Source organism: Lagenorhynchus albirostris, chromosome 8, assembly GCF_949774975.1.
Source record: "Lagenorhynchus albirostris chromosome 8, mLagAlb1.1, whole genome shotgun sequence".
Taxonomy (NCBI): Eukaryota; Metazoa; Chordata; class Mammalia; order Artiodactyla; family Delphinidae; genus Lagenorhynchus; species Lagenorhynchus albirostris.
This window is the reverse complement of record NC_083102.1, coordinates 29,646,554-29,669,070: the sequence shown is the minus strand read 5'-3', so window position 1 is coordinate 29,669,070 and position 22,517 is coordinate 29,646,554. Positions and strand designations below refer to the sequence as shown.

General features: G+C 35.0%; 2 protein-coding genes across 2 annotated transcripts in view; one reads left to right on the top strand and one right to left on the bottom strand.

Annotated features, from left to right (window-relative positions):
- KCND2 (potassium voltage-gated channel subfamily D member 2) overlaps positions 1–22,517 on the top strand; it is a 474,303-nt gene that overhangs the window by 119,819 nt on the left and 331,967 nt on the right. The gene's annotated exons all lie outside the window — the stretch shown is intronic.
- Positions 14,619–15,069, bottom strand: LOC132524164 (COX assembly mitochondrial protein homolog). The gene has a single exon (XM_060156001.1). It carries the CDS (start codon positions 15,053–15,055, stop codon positions 14,735–14,737), a length of 321 nt encoding a protein of 106 aa, XP_060011984.1. The 5' UTR covers positions 15,056–15,069; the 3' UTR covers positions 14,619–14,734.

Sequence of the window (22,517 nt, the reverse complement as noted above, 5' to 3'; positions counted from 1 at the left end):
CATTTAAGAACACAAATGAAAATTTTATATAGCATAAATTTCCATGCTGGGAACAAGAACATGGTAGATTTGTTAAGCTACTGGGAGAGTACAAGCATAGAAAGCATTCTATTCATTTTAGAATATTTATAGTACATTTTCTGTCCCAAATGAAATAATAATGTTTACCATTAATAAAACTGAAATACATACATAATGACTTAGTGATTTTTTTTTAAGTCCTACATGTTGCTAAAATTTCATTTTGAAACAGAAGTATCTGCTCCGATAATTCCTGTTAACTTCTTACCTTTTGCTACTCTGAGTTAATGATTAACATTAACAGGCAAACTTAAGTTTCTTTCCTTGAGTGTATTTTTCTCTTTTCTTCTTCCACTTTTATTGAGATATAATTGACATACAGCACTGTATAAGTTTAAGGTGTATATGATTTGACTTACAGACATCATGAAGTGATTACCACAGTAGTTTAGTGAACATTCATCATCTCATATAGATATAAAATTAAAGAAATAAAAACATATTTCCTCGCGATGAGAACTTTTAGGATTTACTCTCTTAACTTTCATATATAATTTACAGCAGTGTTCATTGTATTTATCATGTTGTACGTTATATCCCTAGTACTTATTTATCTCATAAGTGGAAGTTTGTACCTTTCAACTACCTTCATTCACTCTTCCCCCTCCTCCTTCCCGCACAGTTGTCTCTGGTAACCACAAATCTGATCTCTTTTTCTATGAGATTGTGTGTTTGTTCGTTTTTGAAGTGTAATTGACCCACAACACTGTTAGTTCTTCGTACACAAAGGAGTGATTTGATATTTGTATACATTTCAAAATGATCACCATATGTCTAGTTATCATTCATCCTAACTTTCATATAACTAAAAAGTAGCAGCTAAGCAATAGTCGAATTGAATTATATTGTAGTATTGTGAAGACTTTGGGGATATTTACTAAAAAAATTCTATGGAGGCTTTCCAAGGATTACTCTTTAATTACATTTTAGATCATCTTTCTTTTTAAGTTGAAAATATAAGTTGAAAATGCATTTAGTACACCTAACCTCCTGAACATCATAGCCTAGTCTACTTTAAAAGTGCTCGAACGCGGGCTTCCCTGGTGGCGCAGTGGTTGAGAGTCTGCCTGCCGATGCAGCGGACACGGGTTCGTGCCCCGGTCCGAGAAGATCCCACATGCCGCGGAGCAGCTGGGCCCGTGAACCTTGGCCGCGAGCCTGTGCTCGACAACAGCAGAGGCCACAACAGTGAGAGGCCCGCGTACCGCAAAAGAAAAAAAAAAAAGTGCTCGAGCGCTTACGTTAGACTACAGTTGGACAAAATCATCTAACACAAAGCTTATTTCAGAATAAAGTGTTGAATAGCTCATGTAATTTATTGACTACTGTACTGAAAGTGAAAAACAGAAGGGTTGTCTGGGTACGGAATGGTTATAAGTGTATCAGTTGTTTATCCTCATGATCGACTGGGAGCTGCGGCTCACTGCTGCTGCCCAGCATCACAAGAGTATCATACCACATATTGCTAGCCTGGGAAAAGATCAAAATTCAAAATTCGAAGTATGGTTTCTACCTAATTGCTTTCACACTGTCATAAAGTTGAAAACTCATAAGTTAAACCATCAGAAGTCGGGAACCATCTGTATTGCATTCTGTCTTCTCAGTTATATGTCTATTGATAACTTTTATGAATATATTAACAGGAAGCAAAAGACTGTCAACAAAGTAAATATTTAAAAAGTGCTACAGTATTAGTCACTACTAGCTCCATCAGCACAAATGGCTCCCCTTCCCTCCATCCATGACGCATAATTTCAGTGTGCATCTGATACTCCTATGCCTGAATGACATGCTCTATAGTTTTACAGTGAATTTTTGTGGGACTGTTTTTTTTGAAATTGGACATGTGTGTCAGTTATCTATTGCTGCATAATGAACCATCCCCAAAACTTCATAGCTCAGAACAACAACAGCCATTCTTTTTGTTCATGGATCTGCTATTTGGGCAGGAGTCAACAGTTACAACTGGTTTATGCCATGCTGCATCACCTGGGGCATCTCCACTAGGGGCTGAAGGAGCCATGTCCAAGATGGTGCACTCACGTGGTGGGTGGGCTGGTTGAGGTATGCAGAATACTACATACCAGTTGAAACCGTCCACTAGATGACTTGATCTAAATCTCTTTTACACGGGCATACAAAATCTTTTTAGGACTTTTGATTTTCCTGCCTAGAAGATGTTAGGCACGATATAGGTAGCAGGCTAAGTGAATCTTTGCTTAAAAATAACACTCCCAGATATTTTGAGAGCAAAATTCAGAACTGGTTCATATCACTGCCACTCACATTCAAGTGGTCAGAACTTAATCACATGGCCATCCTAGCTGCAGAGAAGGCTGGTAGTGTAGTCTTGAGCAAGGGGACCTTATGCCTAACCAAAACTCTATTCTTATAGAAGAAAGAATGAGTATTTAGTGAAAACGAGCAGTCTTTCATAACTTCGCAGACTGTTTAGTTATTCTTCCCTTTGTGTAAACAAGGATATTTGTACATAACTTCACTTAAAGCATGGATCCTGCCATTTTGTAAGGATGAGTTTTTTGAATGCAGGAATTCCCTGTGTATCTCTGAATATCCCATGCCTAGATCCATGCCTGGCCAAAAAAAGTAGGTGCTTAGTAAATATTAGTTGAATGGATGAATTTTGCAAAAACGTCCACGTTGTCACCAGTCATATTTACCTACCCCAATGTAAGGAGAATTAGCAAATAGATGAATACTGAAAAGGGGCAAATTTAACTTCTAATTTGGCATAGAAAAAGACTACTCAATTCTTCCAAATTCTTAGTCAGTAAAAAACCGCTATCAAAGCCAATAATTCAGACAGGAAAAAAATGCACAGTTCCAAGGGATATGATGTTTTCATTTGTAGACTCTTTACTGTTCTAGAAATAGCTGAACTGTGAGCCATGCCTAGCCAAAGACAACATTAAAGGTTTTGAGGAAAGAAAAATGTTCTTGATATACACAGTTTCATCAGTCCTATACCAGTATTTTCACATGTTTCTCCTTTTCTTTACAATTATAGCTCAGTTGGCCTATGCACTGGTTTCCAGTCGTTCTGAGCTATTTTCATTCTAGCACATAGTTATTTTCGGTCTCACCTGGAAATAAGTGCAGTGACCACTTGATGATACTGATTCCATCTAACCTTCTTTGTATTCCAAGACGGAGCACACATTATTTTTGGTTTGACACTGCTTTGTATTGATCCTGAGAATTCAGTGCAAGCCTTTCCTTTTTTTCTTTTTTTTTTTGTCTAGCCCCAGGAGTCTGTCAGAATGACACAGCCATTAAAATGTAGGACAGGCAAAGTCAGAAGCATTTGTACGTTGTTTACGTCAGGAGTCGTTGCACTCAGATTTCAACTTGGAAGAGGACACTAGAATAGTTCAGGATATAGAAATATTTCTCAAGAGTTAAACGTATTTATTTTTATGTTTGTTCCACATCCATCTGTGAGATCTGTTTTATATGATCGTGTGTAATTGATGCATCACAGGTGATTAGTTTCTCTTGCCAACACCTTTCTCCTCTGGCGTTTGCTACCTTCTTGCCTCTCCCTTCTCAGTAGCTCTTTAGAGCACAGGATTACCGAGGATGTCTCCAGGTATTTCAGGGCTAGCTGGAAACCACAGGAGGTGGCCCTGAACAGTTCCGTGCAAAGGGCCCAAATAGAAAGAGTAAATACAGTTCCAAATATTCCTTGGTAATCAGTTACCAATACTTATTAAAAAGGCAAAAGAGTTAGAATTAAGGCATCCCTTTCTTTTATATTTAGGAATTCAGAAATCTTTATGGGATCCTGTCTTCTTTTTTTAGTTTTTTTTAACCTAAGAAATACAAACCACTTACATTTATATTCTACTGACAAATGCTGACATTTCCAGAAATTTCACTGTTGAATGAAACATCTGGTCATTCTTACCTCCTCATAAAGAAGTGTCTTAGCATTCTTAACACTGTCTTAACATTGCTCGTTATTGAAGCTACTTTTCAGAAATTTCCTTGAAGGAAATTGAGGGGAAAATGTTGAGGAATTATATTCTACTTAACATTTTCATAAGTATCTACAAAGTATGACAGTAATTAAAGGATGTTTCTGTCTTTACCAACTTCAGTTCTTTATTCAATGTAATTTTTCCAGCGAGGTCATTCTAACTAAACTAAATCACCATGTCCATCACCACTTGCTTTATTTTTCTTCTGGGCACTTGTCACTGTCTAATTTACTATATACTTTATTTGTTGTCTTGTTTGTCATCTCCCTTCCGCCACTAGAATGTAAGCTCCTTGAAAGTACAGACTTTTATTCTATTTTGATTACTGCTAGATTCCCAGCTGCTAAAACAGTGTCTGCCACATAGCAGACTCTCAGTAAATATTTGTTATATGAATAATTGAGTGACACATTGAATAAATATACATGTGATATTTACTTAAAATTCCATGTTATTTGTGAGATTCTCCAAGTTATTGTCAAAGAATTTTGGTATTAATTGAAGTTTATGTAACTTTATTTTGCCTCTTAAAGGACGTAAAGATGGTGACTTGGGAAAATTGCCACAAATGCTAAAAATTATGATTGTTTTCTTTTCTAATGGACAAGGTAATGAAGAGTTTTTATTTTTTAATCATTTTTACATTTGAGTGGCTTATTTTTGCGTATATGTCACTGCATAAGCCGAATGGGGACTTTTGCTCTAAATTTCTAAGCACATGGTATCTATACCCCTCTCCCCTGGGTCTTATCATTATTCAAGCTATTAAGAAAGCAGCATGAAATCCCAATTGTATTTTATAAATTGATTAGGAATATAATTCTTCAAAATGTCCTTTTGTGAATGACAAAGATAGGGAAACCTTGATCACCAGAAGGTTGGACTAAATGAATATTCTCTTTTAACTTTTATCCTTTAACAGTTGAGGATTTATTTTTTTCAGTAAGCAGTGCAACTTCTATTTGTTTTAATTTTATAGTACAAAAATAAACCTCCTCCAATAGTGCCTATCCTTTCTTAATAGGATACTGGTGATAGTACATTATTATTTTTACAAATATTATTATTACTATCACTAGTGAGGATTTTGCAATGTCTTTTGGCCATCATGACAGCTGAATAACAGTCATCAGCATACATTTATATAATCAAAGAAAGTATATGAGATTCTTAGGCTAAAATTCTGATATATTTGTGTTAACTGGCCGTTGCCTGTTTTCCATAGAACTAGATTATTGTAAATGTGTTTATATTTTTAAAGTTTTGATATATTTAATTGTTTTAATTGAATGGGTTATTGTTTAAGTGTTTACTAATTATTTCTGGGAAAAATAGAAGTTTAAAGCATCTTGAATCTATTTCAAATTATTGGTAAAGTAGAAAACTTTATGGTGATGTAGAAATTAACTCCTGCCCCCAGGAAAAGTATTTTTATAGAATTGAATAAAAGCCAACTTTTAAATTCAGCTGTGTAGAGTTCTCTATGATCAGTGAAATATAACTGCTGATACAAATGAGAGTTTAGCAAGAAATATTTTGGCCTATTGTCATCAGCATAATCCATCGCCCTCTCCCCAGTGCCAACATGGGGTATTAGTGTACAGAGTAGGTGCCCAATAAGTATGTGCTGAATGAATGAATGAGTGCTTGGTTAAATCCTCTTTTCTCAGCAAGGCAGAGGCCTGGGTTTCTGACTCAGATTGGGGTAAGAGAGGGATGTGATGGGGTGGGGGCTAAAACCGGTTTGTAGTTTTAGAGAGGGGGAAAAACGGAACCAGAATTAAATTACCAAGCCAGGAAGTTTGGAAATAAAAGGATAGTTGGCAAACTTTAAATCCTTGGGAGCTGACTGAAAGCAAAAACCACCCCAGTGAAGGTTCTGCCATAGAAATCAATCCAGATGGACTAAAGCAAAGCTGCTTCCATGGGCTTCCATGGGCATATTCTCAGACATGTGAGTGTTCTCTACAATAATTCTGTTTTAGAATGAGTGATATCTCTTTGCTGATAATCTAAAATAAATTAATATAAGCCTCTTTCTTGTTGAATATATATATTCTGCTGCTAGATTTTACTCTTCACTTTAAAATTTTTATGTACAAACATTTTGCTTCTATATTGTTCTATTTAATTGTCTAGGGCTACTGAGAAAAGATAGAAGTAGACAATACATAAATAATACATTTTCATTAAAGGGAGGTCAAATGACCTTAATCCACACAGTAGAAAGATGAATTTACATTGTCCAGTAGGGAAAGTGAGGGGAGAATGATTTTCACATAGCATGTTCAATAGGATGGGCTTAGTGAATTCAAAAGGTCCATAAAGTAGCAGTTACTTAACTTGCTATGTGCTAAAAATTATAAAATTTAAAAATCATCCTTCACATTAACTTGTTAATGTAATTTAGAATTAACCTGATTTGTATTGGTTTTACGTTCTGTTGTGTTTAAATTGTAGCATTTTAGTTATTTTAGGCTTATGACAATTATAAGCATAAGGAATGTTTAACATAGATTTATATTTATATGGTTGTGCAGTATAGAAACAAACCTCTCCTGGGTTGTTGAAACCTTTATATGGAGCCCTTGGCATTTCTCAAGTTTCAGTTCAAGAAGTGGAGTCAAGAGAAATTCCTTTGGTTGGCTATTAAGGAGAGAGAGCTGGTATGGACTTTTAAATCTCATTATAAATTCATGTTCATGGTCCTTATTGATTAAATGGATGGAAATTATTATTTCCTATTACAATCTTTAAGATTACATTAACTAATGAGGGAAAAGTGAGCACATTAGCAATATCTCAAACCAAATACTTTCTTTTTTTTTTTTGATTGGAGTATAATTGATTTACAGTGTTGTGTTAGTTGTGATTTACAGTGTTGTGTTAGTTGTGTGTTACAGTGTTGTGTACAGCAAAGTGAATCAGTGATACATATACATATATCCACTCTTTTTTAGATTCTTTTCCCATAGAAGCCATTACAGAGTATTGAGTAGAGTTCCTTGTGCTATACAGTAGGTCCTTATTAGTTATCTATTTTACACATAGTAGTGTGTATATGTCAATCTCAGCCTCACAATTTATCCCTCCCCCGCAAATCAAATACTTTTTGTATTACTTTTCTTTGATTTGATTTCATAAATATAAGATGTCTCACTGCCTACTAATGAAAATATAAAAATGCATGACACAGAGTTTAAAAAAATGACATATTCCTTGTTTATAGGGATACATTTTGTGATGATGACTCTGATCACAATGATAATAATTTCTATCACTTAAGGGGAACTTACCACTTGCTAGTGGTATGGTTTATGTTATATGGTCGGCACTTGTATATTTTATCTAATTTAATCCTCACGGTAACCTCATGAGGAAGATAGTTATTATTCCTGTTTTACAGATAACAAAAACTGAGTCTTTGAGAGCTTAGATAATTGAGCTAAGGTCACACAGTTCTTGCAAAGTAGAACTGGATGGGGTTCAATTTAATCTCTAAGCTACATAGTTCCCCTCAAAAGTTATATTAAAGTATTTTTATGTTTAAGATACAGTATTAAATAATGTAGTAATCAAAAGATAATTTAAGTAAGATAATTTGAGTAATCAAAAGATAGTTATGAGTTTTAGTCTTCTTCATTTTGTGTATCAATAAATACGTCTTTGTTCCTAATTTTTTACTTGTTCAATAATAGATACATATGAAACTTATATGTCATTCATCATTCCCTGGATAATTCACATTTAAAATTTGTATAGATTAGAAGTGGATGATGTTGCCCTTTCTTCTCCATTCATTCAAATATCAAATATCCAAAATATCAAATATCAAAAAACTTGGTTTTTAAAATGTTTAGAATGTTTTGAAAGAGAATATCTCTTCAAAGTTAGACCTATTAATAGTTTCCAGATTTATTATATGAATATTATGAGTAATTTTGTCCTTATATCTAATTTGTTCTCCAGGCTATTTTATGTAGAAAGATATTTAGCACAACAAAGACAATGTTAATGACCTTGAAAATGATCTCCTTACTGGGGTGATTTTTTTGCTATTCTAGAATTGCTCCATCAGAACTGTCATAAGCACCATTCTTCCTCTTGTAATGTTTATGTTACAATTAGTTAGTTCACAGGCACAGAGCTGATGTTGTCATTTAACATAACTACTGTATATAGGATATTAAAATTGACGAATACAAATATCATAGAATTCAGAGATATTTTATTAATCCTAAACTATTTACCAATCTGGCTTCCCTCTCCTATATCAATTTCAGTGGTAAGAATACATATTTAAAGCAAATATTATTTACCACATAAAATTCATATTTATTAACATACTATGTTGCTTTCACTTTTTTCCTCCAAACACTGTAATGGAGATATTTGATACTCAATATGAAAAATGAAAGTTAATAGAATGAGTTTGATAGCCTCAATTTATTTTCTTTTGTTTTCTGAATTGTCCAAAATACCCAGACCTTTTGAATTAATGGACTTTGAGTTCATTTCCAATCTAATGGAATTTACTATGTGACCTTGAAAAATATTTAATTTCTTTGAGCCTTAAGATAAATATATATAAAAAATAGGAATAAGAGTACACAACTATCAGACTTGGGAGAAATAAATCAGATACCAGTATGTTAATTACCTAGCATAGTACCAGGCTCAGAGAGAGACTGTGAATATTAGTTACTTTTACCTAATAAGCACTGAAAAATCATTCAAAATTCTTTAACTCTTAATCTTAGATACCTTCACAGAGAGAAATTTCTTAGTATCAAAGAAATACATTGACTTCTCACATCTCTTTAAGCAGGTGAAATGCACACGTGTACTGCTCAGAAGTTTTATGTGATGTTTGCAATGTTTGATGTACTTTCTTTCCTCTTTGTCATATATCAATATAACCTTGCTAACGTATAGTTTGTTTAAACACCATATATCCTATGACGTTTGATTATGGAAATTTGTGAAGATTTAAGATTCAGAAATTTCAGGCGGTTACTTTGTTTTGGTGCTTAGGTTACTTAAAAAATTTTTCATGTGATGATTTCCTCAGCACCTCATTGAAATGTCTCCAGATAAAGCCATCAGGCAACATGGTGAATAGGCGCATTCCTTTCTGTTTTTAATGCTTGAAATGTATTCTTAGAAATTTCTTGCAATTCTGTTGTGTTTAGTAATCCAAAGATATAAAATTCTCTAATCACCATAAATCTCAAATGGTGAAATTTTTGGAAGGAGAGCAACTTTTCACACTACTTTAAAAAACATATGACTTCATAAGGGAGAGATGTGTGATAAATTAATATAGGCAGATAATATATTCTATTTTAGGGCATAAATAATTGTTCTAACTATGTGCTATAATGAATTTGTAGGAGGAAAAATAACCAGGAATGGAAGGGACTTCTAGTGACTATCTGTTAGCTCTTCCTGCTGTCAAGTCACCACTTAAACCATCTAAATCAAATGAAATGTTCATATACGTCTTAAGATAAAAGTTGCTTTTACCTGCCTTTGGCTGAATGAGAAGAGAAGTAGTTTCTTTTAGCTTTATCTGCAAAGAAGCAGATTGTTCTTTGGCTACTTGATTGTCAGAAACATGCTGTTCTATGCCATTCAAATTAATGATGCTAAGTTTAGATTCCTTATTATTGAAACTCTCTTACTTTAAAAACTCCTCTAACCTTTATATACTTGATGCTTAGCTATGCGGGAGTTTATTTCTGAAGATTTTCTAGTTTCACATATCAATGGAGGTGACATTATTTCTGCAAAGAATTTGGCTTTCTTTGTATTTTTTTTTAATCTTCAATGTATGGTGAACTCTAAAAGATTATTCCACATTCTTTAGTTACAATTTTACATTGTACGTAGTAAACGTATTTGAGACAGTTTCCAGTAACTATTTTAATATTTAATTTCAAACTCAATATAACTCAATATAAGTGAATGTTAACTAGTAAAACGGCTCCAGTTCTTTGACTTCTTATTTAATTTTCAAGGTAGGAACGTTAACATTGGCTTGGAGTATTGAATAAGTAATTTTTCCAGTGACATAGAAATCACATTTTTTTCCTCCCTAATCACAGTTACACAAAATTTTGTACTTACCGCGTATGTAAATTGCCTGTTTTACTTGGGGCTACCCTTTATGTTCACCTACAACTTCCAATAGAGCAAATACCAGAAGTTCAGCCATACAATGAGGTAAATAGATTACCCAAATTAATAGCTGAACTTCCAAATACAGTCAGATTAATAGGTACAAGTCCATAGTCTGACCTGGCCACATGCCAGCAATTACTTGTTTAATTTGATCCATGTAGATAGCTAAGTTGGTCAATGTCAAACCCAATATTCACTCTTTGACCTAAATGTACATTCTGTGTTGGTCAAATTAATTATAAGATCAATTAGTTTTCCTCCTTATTGTTGAGGACATTATGTGAAGCTGTGTGTAGAGCTTCGCAGAATCAACTAGTGTGCCTCAGCTAATAGTTTTCTGATTTATATCCTCAGGGTCAAGAAGTGTTTTTTATGTTAAATGTCCATGACACTCTGCTGACTTAGCCTGGAACAACTCCAAATGATTTATTCTTTGGGATGGCTATAATAGTTATATTTTACCATTAATAATAAGACTTTATTATATTATATATATTATTATATATTCAATAGAACATTAGTCACCTAACTTGAAATTATATTTTTCACTGAGTTTGGTTTTTTTTGGTTGTTTTTTTTTTTTGCGGTACGCAGGCCTCTCACTGTTGTGGCCTCTCCCGTTGCGGAGCACAGGCTCCGGAGGCACAGGCCCAGTGGCCATGGCTCACGGGCCCAGCCTCTCTGTGGCATGTGGGATCTTCCCGGACCGGGGCACAAACCCGTGTCCCCTGCATCGGCAGGCGGGCTCTCAACCACTGTGCCACCAGGGAAGCCCTGAGTTTGTACTTTTAACTGGCTGCATTGATTATTATTTGTGAGTTCTTATTAACATCAGGAAACAGTGTACTTCCAGGCAACTCAGTTAATTAGAAGGTAAGTGTTCAGTATTCCTGAGTTTAATTTAGCTTTTGTGTGTGCATATGTGTATGTGTATCTAAGTATACCTCTAATAATTTCTGTATGTTTAACAAATGTGAGCCATTAGTCATAGGGAGATTCAATGGCAAGGGCAAGAACCTTTCAGATTCATCTCTGACACGCCACAGAATACCATGACCATATTATAAAACAGACCAGACATTAATGGATTTTTGTTATTGTTGTTATTTTACCAAATGACCTGTCTTGCTAAATGACTTTACTGTTGTATTTTGTCAGTATTTAGCATGTCCCTCTAGGCTTTGGAAAGCCAAGCTATCCACATTTAATTATTTTCCATTTTCCTTAAGTTAATCTTTCTGAGTTGTTCCTGCGTTGCTTATCTGATTTTCTTTCTTAGTCTATCTACGTGTTCCTAGGAACGAAGGCCCTGTATCTATGCACACATTTCATTCTCCATAGAATAAATAATGAGGTATTACCTTAACTCTTCACTTGGTTGAGAGAGATTACGTAGCAGCCAATATAAAAGTGCCTATTTTAACAGCTAAAATTAGCAAAATTCAAGTTAAATTTGGAGTCTTTTCATTAAGCTAGTTCACCAAAGTAGAAAATATCATTTTAATAAGATTCAAAACATATCCATGAATATTAGTAAAGTACCTGGCATGTATGACTACATATTTTGAACAGATTCTCCACTTATCCAATCAGTGGTTGGTATTTCTTTCCCTTATTCCACTGTTATATATAAGGTCCCTCGACTACAACTACAATACAGAATAAAAAGTTAGAAATTCTAAAGGATGTGTTTCTTTTTCTTGTATCATTGTCCTGCCAAGTCATGGACTTTAAAGCTGTCAGTTGTAGTACTATAAATAGTTTCTACATTTGCCCAGTTTAACAGTGCTCCTCATTTTCTTTAAATTTTGCTATTTAACAACTAAATCATAACTTCGGTTAATCTATTTACTTGGTGACTGAGACCAAAATCTAATGAAAAGCAATGGAATGAACATATTCAGGTTATAGTTTTAGCATTTCTGTTAGATGGATTTACTTAAATAATCATAATGTCCTGGTAATTTGTATGTGTAAGGGTTTCAAATAAGTATAAAGTGCTCTGTAGCTATTGCTTCTTTTTTTCTTTGTTGTTGTTTAACTCGATATGAACAAACTAAGGTGGTTTATAGAAAAATAGAAACGGAAAAAAGACATATAGATTCAGTCATTTAAAAACCGCTTTGAAGTTGGAGAAATGTCATTAAGGATAAAATAATAACCAATTTCAGTATTAGAGGCAGCTGTATCATTATAAACTGAGTTTGAAAACTTTTGTTTACAAAGGGAAAATTTATTGGCAGTGAAAGACATGTGCAGAGAATATCTTAATAGCGTGTTCAAGTAATCATGACAATTGATATGACACCCAAAGTCCTCAGTATATTCCAAACAGGCAAAGAAGAATAAACATTATTACCTAAGTATTTAATTGATGTTCATAGTGATTATCATGGTGATTTTGGTCAGTTCATCTTTATTGCTGTTGGTCCTTTCTTAAATTTCTGATTGTTTTATTTCTCTACTAAAATCACCAACCAAGCAGCCAGGCAACGAGCCTACCTGCCTTCTACCTACCTACCTACTGCATAAGCAAACAACAAATAAAGACATCCTGCGGTAAACAAACTAACAAATGAAAACATTCTCTAGCTCTTTATTATATAGGATGAAATGAAAATCCATTAGTGTGTGCTTTGTTCACTTTTGCCCATTTTTCTTTTCCAGAGTTATCTCCTGTCGTTCTTAGGGTCAATACAAAACCAGACACAGAGGACACTTCACTTTTCTCACCCAAAACTTCCTTTGAACCTCCATTGCCTCTGCTCTTTCCGCTTCTTTTGAGGCATTGGTTTTCTTCTCCATCAACTCAGCCTAATTCAAACTTTAAACTCCAATTCATCTCAATTTTCTAACCCTTTCCCCTCCTACCTCCGTAAATTTCCATAATACCTTGTAAATACATAGGTTATTTTCTTAGGCACTGCTTAGTAGCTAGAACTTGGGATTCATGAGGGTAGTAAAACATTTTGGTCATTACGAATTTGGCACAGTATTGACACCTATTAGACTCTCATCCATAGGTTACTGAAGGAATAAATGAAAAAAATGAAGGGAGGAATAAAGAGGTATCATTGTATTTTTACTAATAATTTAAAGTTCCCTGGGGGCTCTCATAAAAATTAGCATTTATCATACATCTGTAATCATTTTAGGGCACGTGGGGCATGTTTTTATTAAAGTTTTATACACACACACACACAAACACATGATTCTACAGCTAGTGCTTGGGAAAATAATAAATTTGTTTTCCAGTGTTGTTTTCTCTTAAATGTCTTCCTAGACTCCACAATGTATATTTTACTCAAGTGTCTTTCATCCTAGTATCTATCCTGTTTTGTAACTCATTGTTCACTTAACAGTATGTAATTAACATTTCCCCATATGATTAAATATTCTTCTATATTATCATGTTAGAAATTTCAGATATCTCAAGGTTTTATCTGTTTAAAAATATTGCTGTACTAAACAAGATTAGAGTTAAATGATTAAATACAATTATTTATGGTGAACAACTTTCTAAAAACTGAATCACTGCTTCCAATAGCTTGAACAATTTATATATATATATATATATATACACACACACACACACACACACACACACATATATATATATTGCTCTTTTGCCTGCCAGATATATTATAAGCAATTATATGTCAACCAGCTGGTTGTAAAATTGGCCATTTTCTGAATGCATAGCAGCAGTACTGGGATAAATGTGTGTGTGTGTGTGTGTGTGTGTGTGCGCGTGCGCGCGCGCGCGCGTGTGCATGCGCAACTTCCTTTAACAACAAAATAATGACATTGTCCTAGTAGAAGTGATAATTGAAAGTAACACTAATAAATTTTGTAAAAGCAAACTAGGAAAAAATGTACATTGAGAACTATCCTGGATATAATATGAAACTTCTGTTCAATGATTATTCATTCATTCATCTTTCATTCACTTTTGTATATAAAAAATTATTTACTGAACACACACTATATTCCAGGCACTGTGCTGCATGACTGGGATACAAAGATCAGTGGGCCACGGCCCTTAGCCTTACACCTCTGCAGAGTATACTTACATAAAATAGATCCATTACTGTAAAACATGGCTGCAAGAGATACCTGAACAAAGTGTCCTGTGAGTGAGTGAGTGAGTGGGTGGGTGGGGAAGTTGGTAGAGGCTTCACAGAGAAGCTACTTGAGCTAGCTCTAATAGTATAAGTAGGAGTTTATCAAAAAGTAAAGGAAAAAGTAAGAAAAGTAAGCACAAACAAATGTATATAGTTCAAATAATGAATAAGTATTTGCTTGGTTGATTTTTATTTTTTTTTTTTAAGTTTAAAAAAAATCTTTATTTCAGATAAAATTATTTCCATTATTAAGGAAAAAGCAAACACACTTCCTTGAGTCCATCATTTCAGGTGACTGTGATTTCCATGAACATTGGCGTTCCTGAGTCTCATTTGAATAGTTGCCTACATGCTTGTGGGAAGCTTCCTCAGCCTTTTCTTGGTAGGAATTCCAGTTTTTCTGAATTCTTCCCTTTGCTTCAGGTATTCCATTTTGCATTCTTCATGAAAGTCTGGATCATTATAGTAAGCAGTTAGACATTCTTTCAATGCAGAATTTTCTTTCTGGCATTTTACTACCCCAAGGATTCCAGAGTCCTTGCAACATTTAGTGAAATCTTGAACTTGTTCAGAACATCTCTCTCGGGCCTTTTCTCTCATTATTTTAGGGATCACAACATCTTCTTCGACTCGTCTGAGATGCGGCTCTGCGTGGTTGAGCGCCATGTCTGCGCCTGGGAGGTGGCAGCGGCCCACACAGGTCTGGTTGGTTTTTAAATGAAAGAGAAATATGGTTTGGGCCCACATTGTGGAATACTGAGTGGCCCATACCTTGATAAGAAGTTCCATAATTAGTGTAAAAAGCAAGCGAAATAGGTTTTTTTACTTTGATACATTTGTGTATTGTAGTATGATTGCCACTGAGGCAATATTTATCACATTACATTATTATAGTACAGTATTATTGACTATGTTTCTTATATTGTGCATTAGATCCCTATGGCTTATTATTTACTGCTAGTTACAAGTTTGTACCCTTAAACACCATCAATCTAATTTCCCCCACCCCCCATCCCCTGGTAACCATCATTTTACTCTCTTTTGTACAGATTAGACTTTTTTAGATTCTACATGTAAGTGATATTGTACAGTATTTGTCTTTCTCTGTCTGACTTACCTTGTTTAGCCCAATGTGCTCAAGGTCCATCCTTGTCGTAAATGACAGGATATCTTCCTTTCTCATGGCTGAATAGTATTCAATTGTGTATATATGTACCACATCTTTTTTAGCCATTTATCCATTGGTGGGCATTTGGGCTGTTTCCATATCTTGCCAGTTGTAAATAATGCTGCAATAAATATGGGTGTGCATATATCTCATCAAAATCCTGTTTTCATTTCCTTTGGATTTTTACCCAGAAATGGAATTGCTGGATCATATGGTAGATATAATTTTAATATTTGAGGAACCTCCATATAGTTTTTCCTAGTGGTTGGACTAATTTACATTCCTACCAACAGTGTATAAGGGTTCCCTTTTCACCACATCCTCACCAGCATCTGTTTGTCTTTTTGATAATAGCCGTCCTAATAGGTGTGAGGTGATATCTCACTCTAGTTTTGATTTGCGTTTCTGTGATGATTAGTGATGTTGAACATTTTTTTCATGTACCTGTTGGCCATTTCGATGTTCTCTCTGGAAAAATGTCTAATTAGTTCGTCTGCCCATGTTAATATCAGATTTTGTTTGGGTTTTTTGTTATTCATATATGTTAATTCTTTATATATTTTGGATATTAACCCCTTATTCAAAATATGGTTTGCAAAATTTTTTCCCATTCTATAGGCTGCCATTCCATTTTGTTGACTTTTTTTTTTTGGCCGTGTAGAAGCTTTTGAATTTGATGTTGTCCCATTTGTTGATTTTTTACTTTTGTCATTTGTGCTAGCAAAAGAGGTTTTTAAATAAGAGAGTGACAAACTGTTCATATAAGAAAAATACCATAAAGCAATGTAGAGAATAGACCAGAGTGGAGGTGAAACTTGTAGTAAGAAAATAATGAGGAAACTGTTAGAATAGGCCCCCTGATAGAGGCCATGGCTTAGCGGTGGTGGCAATGGAGAGAAGCTAGATTATCGTACCTACTGGGTGTGTTGGTTGAACAGAAGGGAAGAAGTAAAGATCTGAGGTTGCAAAGAAACCTTATGACAGAATAAGCTCCTTTACCATTCTACTGCCTGTGTTCTAGGGTACCATCCTCTCCTGGGATCCCAATCCTGAGGTACAGGGATCCCAGAGACACGAGAGGGCCAGCGAATGCACTGAATTTATGGGCAACAATTTGGAGACATGAAGATCCATAGTCTTCATCAGATTCTCATCTCAGATTCAAGGGGAAAACTTTAACAAATTGTAAGTCGATGTGTTTAGTAGGTACTTTTCTAGGGAGAGACTCCATGTTTTTCATCCGTTCCTTTTAGTAGATTATAACACCAAATAGCTGAAGACCACTGATCTATCTGAATGCCCTTTTATTTTTTCACAGATTTTCTTTGTATTTAGGTCTAGTTGTTAGGACAGGGATGCAGGGCAGTGTGGCATAAAATACATGGGTTTAAGTCAGAGATACCTGGGTTGGCATCCAGGCTCTTCAATAATGCTGCGTGACCTAGGCAGAATTGCTTAAACTCTAATAACTGCAGTTTCTTCATTTATAAAATGAAGAGAGTAACATCTAGTTCAAATATGGGGCTATTCATAAGAACTTATTAGCCCAGCATTTAGTTGAGTGGCTGGTCAATAGAAGGCATTCAATAAGTGATAGCAATAATGAACACTGTTTTTACATTTATTAGATAGCCATGCTGAGGCTCATCTCAGTTCTCTTCCCTCTATGAAGGCTTCATTTATCACCCCATCTAAAGTCAATCTCACCCTTTTCTGAGCTCTTTGCTTGTACTTCCTCTTGAGATCTACCTTACTTTTACTGAGATTATAGTGTATATGTCTTCGTCTCATCCAGTTTACTAGATATTAGGGCTTTATTCATCTTGTATTCCCTTTAGTGGTGACGATCATACATTCTACACAGGTGAGGCACAAAAGTTAAATATTTTGTATACAACACAATATTTAATATTTTCACAGTATATTTGGTTCAGTGGCACCTATCAGAGCACTTGTCACACCAGATTGTCTCCCTGACAACACAGTGGATTCTGTGGGCAGAGTCTGTTGTGTATTCATGGTGCTTACATTGCATTAGAGAAAGAAAAGTTTGATCATGGGCTTCTTGCACTTGAAAAAACTTGGCTTTTACTTTTACTCTTTAAAAAATAAATATTAGATGTCCTGTCACTTATGTGATATGATGTAAAACCTTAAATCTTTATATAGTGTTGGAAGTATTAAAATGTCCCATATTTTCTAAAACCTCATGTAACTCAAACATCTGGAAAAACCTAATAACAAATAATGTATAGATAGTTCAGATTTGGTTTTGATACTGTCATCCTTCACATAATAATTTCTGTATGTATTTTTCCGGTAAGTAATTTATCCCAAACTAATTATGTAAATTAAAATTTCAGGAAGGCTATGAAACACTAACAACTCAGTTATATTATCTCAAAACATTATAATCACCTCACTGAGTAGCAAAAATAGAGGTCAAAGCATTTTGGTTGTCTCAATGTGGCTCTTCTGTTTTGATTTTTTTAAAGTTACATCTGAACACAATTTTTTATATCAACAATGATGCCATTTTAAAATATCTAAATGCAAAAGGGCTGTACAATAAGGAAAAACACTGCGGTCTCATTGGAAAAATTTTAAAGAAACATTTTGTGATTTTTTTAAGTGTATAAAGTAGACAGAAAACAACTGGCACCCCATTAAAGCAAACTCATGTAATCATAGTGCACAGCTGTCAGACAACCACGTTCCAAAACATCTAAACCTTCCACATGCTTAGACGGCCCTGTGCTTATTTATCATAGCACCAATCGCTCTATTTCCATCATCTATTGACTTGTCTGTCTTCCACACTGGAAGGCATTACTTTCTTTTCAAACCATCTTTACATTCCCAGAGCCTATCTAGTACCTGGCACGTGGAAGGCAATAAATTGTTGTTTATGGAATCAATTAACAAAGTAAATAATTATCTAATTAATTAAATGACCTCTGTGTTTTCTAACAATTTTCAAACTTCCATGTGCAGAAAACTTACCTGCAAATTTAGTTTTAAAATGTAAAGCGATAACTTCTGCACACATGGATTCTAATTCCATAGGTTATGCAGCCTGAGAACATGCATCTTAACAAGGCCACCAGTGTTTCTGCTTCAGGAGCAAAGATCACTCTTTAAAAACATTGATAGAATATCATTCATGTGATTAAGAACTCTTCTTGATTCAGGTAAACTTCCGCAAAATCATTGGGCTGTTGTTCACTGATTCTGAATTGAGAGGGTCAGAGTGAGTGAGGACTGAACAGTGTAAGAAAAGTCCTGAGGGGCTCATGGGGCACGCTGGTGAAAGGCTTTGCTCAAACTTTCCCTGATTCTGTGTCTGTTAGATTTGTGAGGTTTGCATGAATAGCAGATAAAGCTAAAGACAAACTTGACAATGAGGGCAGACTGCAGGACAGCCTAAGGATCCAAATAAAGGCTGGTCTTCCAGTTGGGCTGCACTGGAGTCACTGTCCAAGAAATAAGCAGGGAGAAAAAATCTAGGCCAGGTAACAGAAGAGCATCTCAAGATACAGATCATGCAAGCATACTGACACCAGAAAACTCTGAGTGTGACTTCGGATACCTGGACAAACCCATCCTTCCTCAGTTCCTATTTTAAGTTTCTCAGTGTTAGTTGATGGGAGCTAGCAAGGTATCTGCTGCTCCCAGAGTTGGATAGGCTTCTTAGGTATTGGTCATAGTGGAAGGTTAGATCATCTAAAGTGTTTAAACTTTCAGATTCCCCAGAACTTTTGAAAAATATTGGTCAAATTCTTGGACTCTAGGCCAGATCTAATAAATCAGTATCTCCGGGGAGCACACGATGGGAATTGATCTATGAGCATTCTTAGGTGGTTCAGATGATTGGCCTGGTATGGGAGCCATAACTTTAAAAAGCCTTCATAGATATTTCATTAATGAAAAATTTGTATTGTATTTGTTAGGAGTCATATCTTTCTGCCCCCCATCTTTAGCCCCACACGTTTCTGCCTCTTGCACACAACTCCTGTCCTCATATGTCTCTTAGTAGCCTCCTGTCCAAAATTACTTTGTCGTAGACTTGCTTTTTTAGGTATTCTAACCCTCTACACTTAATAGTAATTTCCTCCATTCCTTTTCCATCAATTTTCAGTCTAAAGACTTATTTTTCTCTCCTTTTATTTCCTCTGCACAATTTATATCCTAAAGCACATTCAGATTTCATGTCATAATGTCATATACCCTCTCCCCACCCACTTTTTCATGCATACGCACATAGGTAGCACGTTAGCTGGCTTACATTTCTAAAAACAATCAGGGGCCAATGACTGTGTGAACAAGTGAGCAAGGTCATTATTAATCTTAAAATGTCAGAATAAAGTTCTAAAATGGAGAAAGTTGCTTAGAAAAATGGAAGATGTGTTCACAATTGAGCAGGACGCCTAAGACATTTTACATTCCGACTTGTTTTAACAAGATTCTACTGCTTTGTAATTCATTTACAGAATGGTTATAGCCTCGCATTGGCTCAGTGCTCCCATTTATTCAGCGACTGTAAATAATAGCCATCAGCAAAGCTTTTGAAATCTTCAGATGAAAGGAACTAAATTAAGGAAGCTTCCCCTGTTCATCCCTTTCCCACAAGATGGATGCTGACTAAAACACAGAAAGCAAGGAACACAGAAAGCAAAGAACAGTGTAGTAATCTTACAACCCAATATAGTCCACCTTTTGAGAACCATGAATGCTTCTTTTCTATGTACTGAAAGTTTTTTTTAATAAATATTTTTTTCTTTTTGTGTGTGTGTGTGTGTTACGTGGGCCTCTCACTGTTGTGGCCTCTCACTGTTGTGGCCTCTCCCGTTGCGGAGCACAGGCTCCGGACGCGCAGGCCCAGCGACCATGGCTCACGGGCCCAGCCGCTCTGCGGCATGTGGGATCTTCCCGGACCGGGACATGAACTCGTGTCCCCTGCATCGGCAGGCGGACTGTCAACCACTGCGCCACGAGGGAAAGCCTAAATATTTTTTTCTCAATTGGAACATGGTATTTTGTCTTAAGCTGTGAGAGAGATTGGAAAAGGCAATATCAAATCGGTTACATTATGTGGATTAATGGCGCAGTAGTTTCTTTCTTCAGTTATTGCAAGCTGGTTGCTATTTTAAGGTTATTATTATCACATACTACTGTACCTGAGAATGAAATTTTTCATTACCATCCAAAGATGCTTCATTTTGTTGCTTAGCAGGGGAAACTCTGATAAATAAATTCCAGCATTTTTTTATGTTCCCATGGACTTAAAATGTACCTGCAATTTTTAAAATTTTATACAGATTATCTTTTTATATTGTTTACTTACACAGTCTACATATTTTAAATTATTAGATGATTGAGCTAGCAGTGGATGAGGTTATAATTTTAATGAAGTGCTAAAGCTTCCCATGATATTACAGTTGAGTTAGGGAACCAGTCAGTACTCGCTACTCTGGGCCAATGGTGTTTAATTAGATCAGTGTGATAAATAAAATTGGGAAGCATTACTTGAAATATAGAATATACTTAGATAACAATGAATTGGCAATTTAAAAATTTATATTAAAGCTCTTTGTCATTTAATCACTGTACTATATCTGATAATGTCAGTATTCAGTACTGCAGAATGCAGTAAGCAAAAACAATGTTGCCTACTAAGATCAAGTTACTGCTGGGCACTGTATGGGATGTAAGAAATACAGACATGTTCTCAGCCTTCCAGGACCTCAAAATGCATTTGAGGGACAGATAGATAGATAGGTAAGTAGATAGATGGAGGGATAGAGAGATAGAATAAATAGATAGATAGATAGATAGATAGATAGATAGATAGATAGATAGATAAAAGGATAGGTAAGATATATGGCATTTGTTTTCAGTAACACACATCTCACACTCCTTATTTTTCATGCAACTCAGCTGACAATTATCTATACCATATAGCCTCTCCTATTCTGTAGCTTTAAATAGTTATTTAAATTCATGAACTTTTTGTACCTTAGAGAAGATACACTTGCTTGGTTTTTTGTATTTGTTTTCTAGAATAACTTAGGTATTGTGGATAAAGGAAAGCCCTGTTAAGTGCTAAAGTGTTCATTGTCGTCCTCATTATCATTTTGTTATTATAGGATGTAAGCATTTTTAAATGCACTGTTTATTTCCTTGATGTCTTAAAAAGAAAAAAATCGAGTATTTTTTTTTTTTTTTCTATTTAGAGGCATCATTATGTTCATCAGGGTTTGTGATCATTGAAAGGGAAATTGTCACTATAGAATGGAAATGATGGAAATCTCTCGGTTTCCCGGAAAAATGCATTATTGATCTACCTTTATGTCATTTTTATTTTTTCTCCTAAAAATGTGTGAGGCAGTTAGGTGATTTCCTGCACCCCTTCTACTAAATTACTACTAAATTTAATAAGTGAATCAAAGGCTAAAGCATACTTCTTCCAAGGGGTAGTTTCATTCTGTAGAAAACTATCAACTCTATTATTGATATCAATGATCCTGAGTTTGTCAGTATCTTTGAAATGTCATCTCAGAGTTCCTCATCACCAATGTGAAGGATCATCTACAAGACTGCAGTATTCACCCTGTCCTCTCTAGCACTTGCTTTGATTTTACTCCCAATGTAGGAAGGAGGAGTATTTTTAACTTCTGTAGTTTTTTAAAGAGAATTACATTTTTAGGGATGGAGAGCTGGAGTGTGGGCAGGATTTTTGTGACATATCAAAAGGTTAATAAAATTAGAAATCCCACGCTTAATGTTATGGCAATAATAAAATTAATAACTATTTGATAAGGTCATGTTATCCTGAGAATCCTTCATTCCTAAATTACATTTGTTTTGTGAACATTCCAGAAGTTAGACTGTGTTAAGAAATGAGTTTTCTACAAGATCATGAAATTCTTTTAAAGCTTCAAGGTTTTGCTTGCTATCTTT

Excerpts from the sequence above, each read along its gene's own strand:
- LOC132524164 (XM_060156001.1), bottom strand. The coding sequence starts at position 15,055 with ATGGCGCTCAACCACGCAGAGCCGCATCTCAGACGAGTCGAAGAAGAT.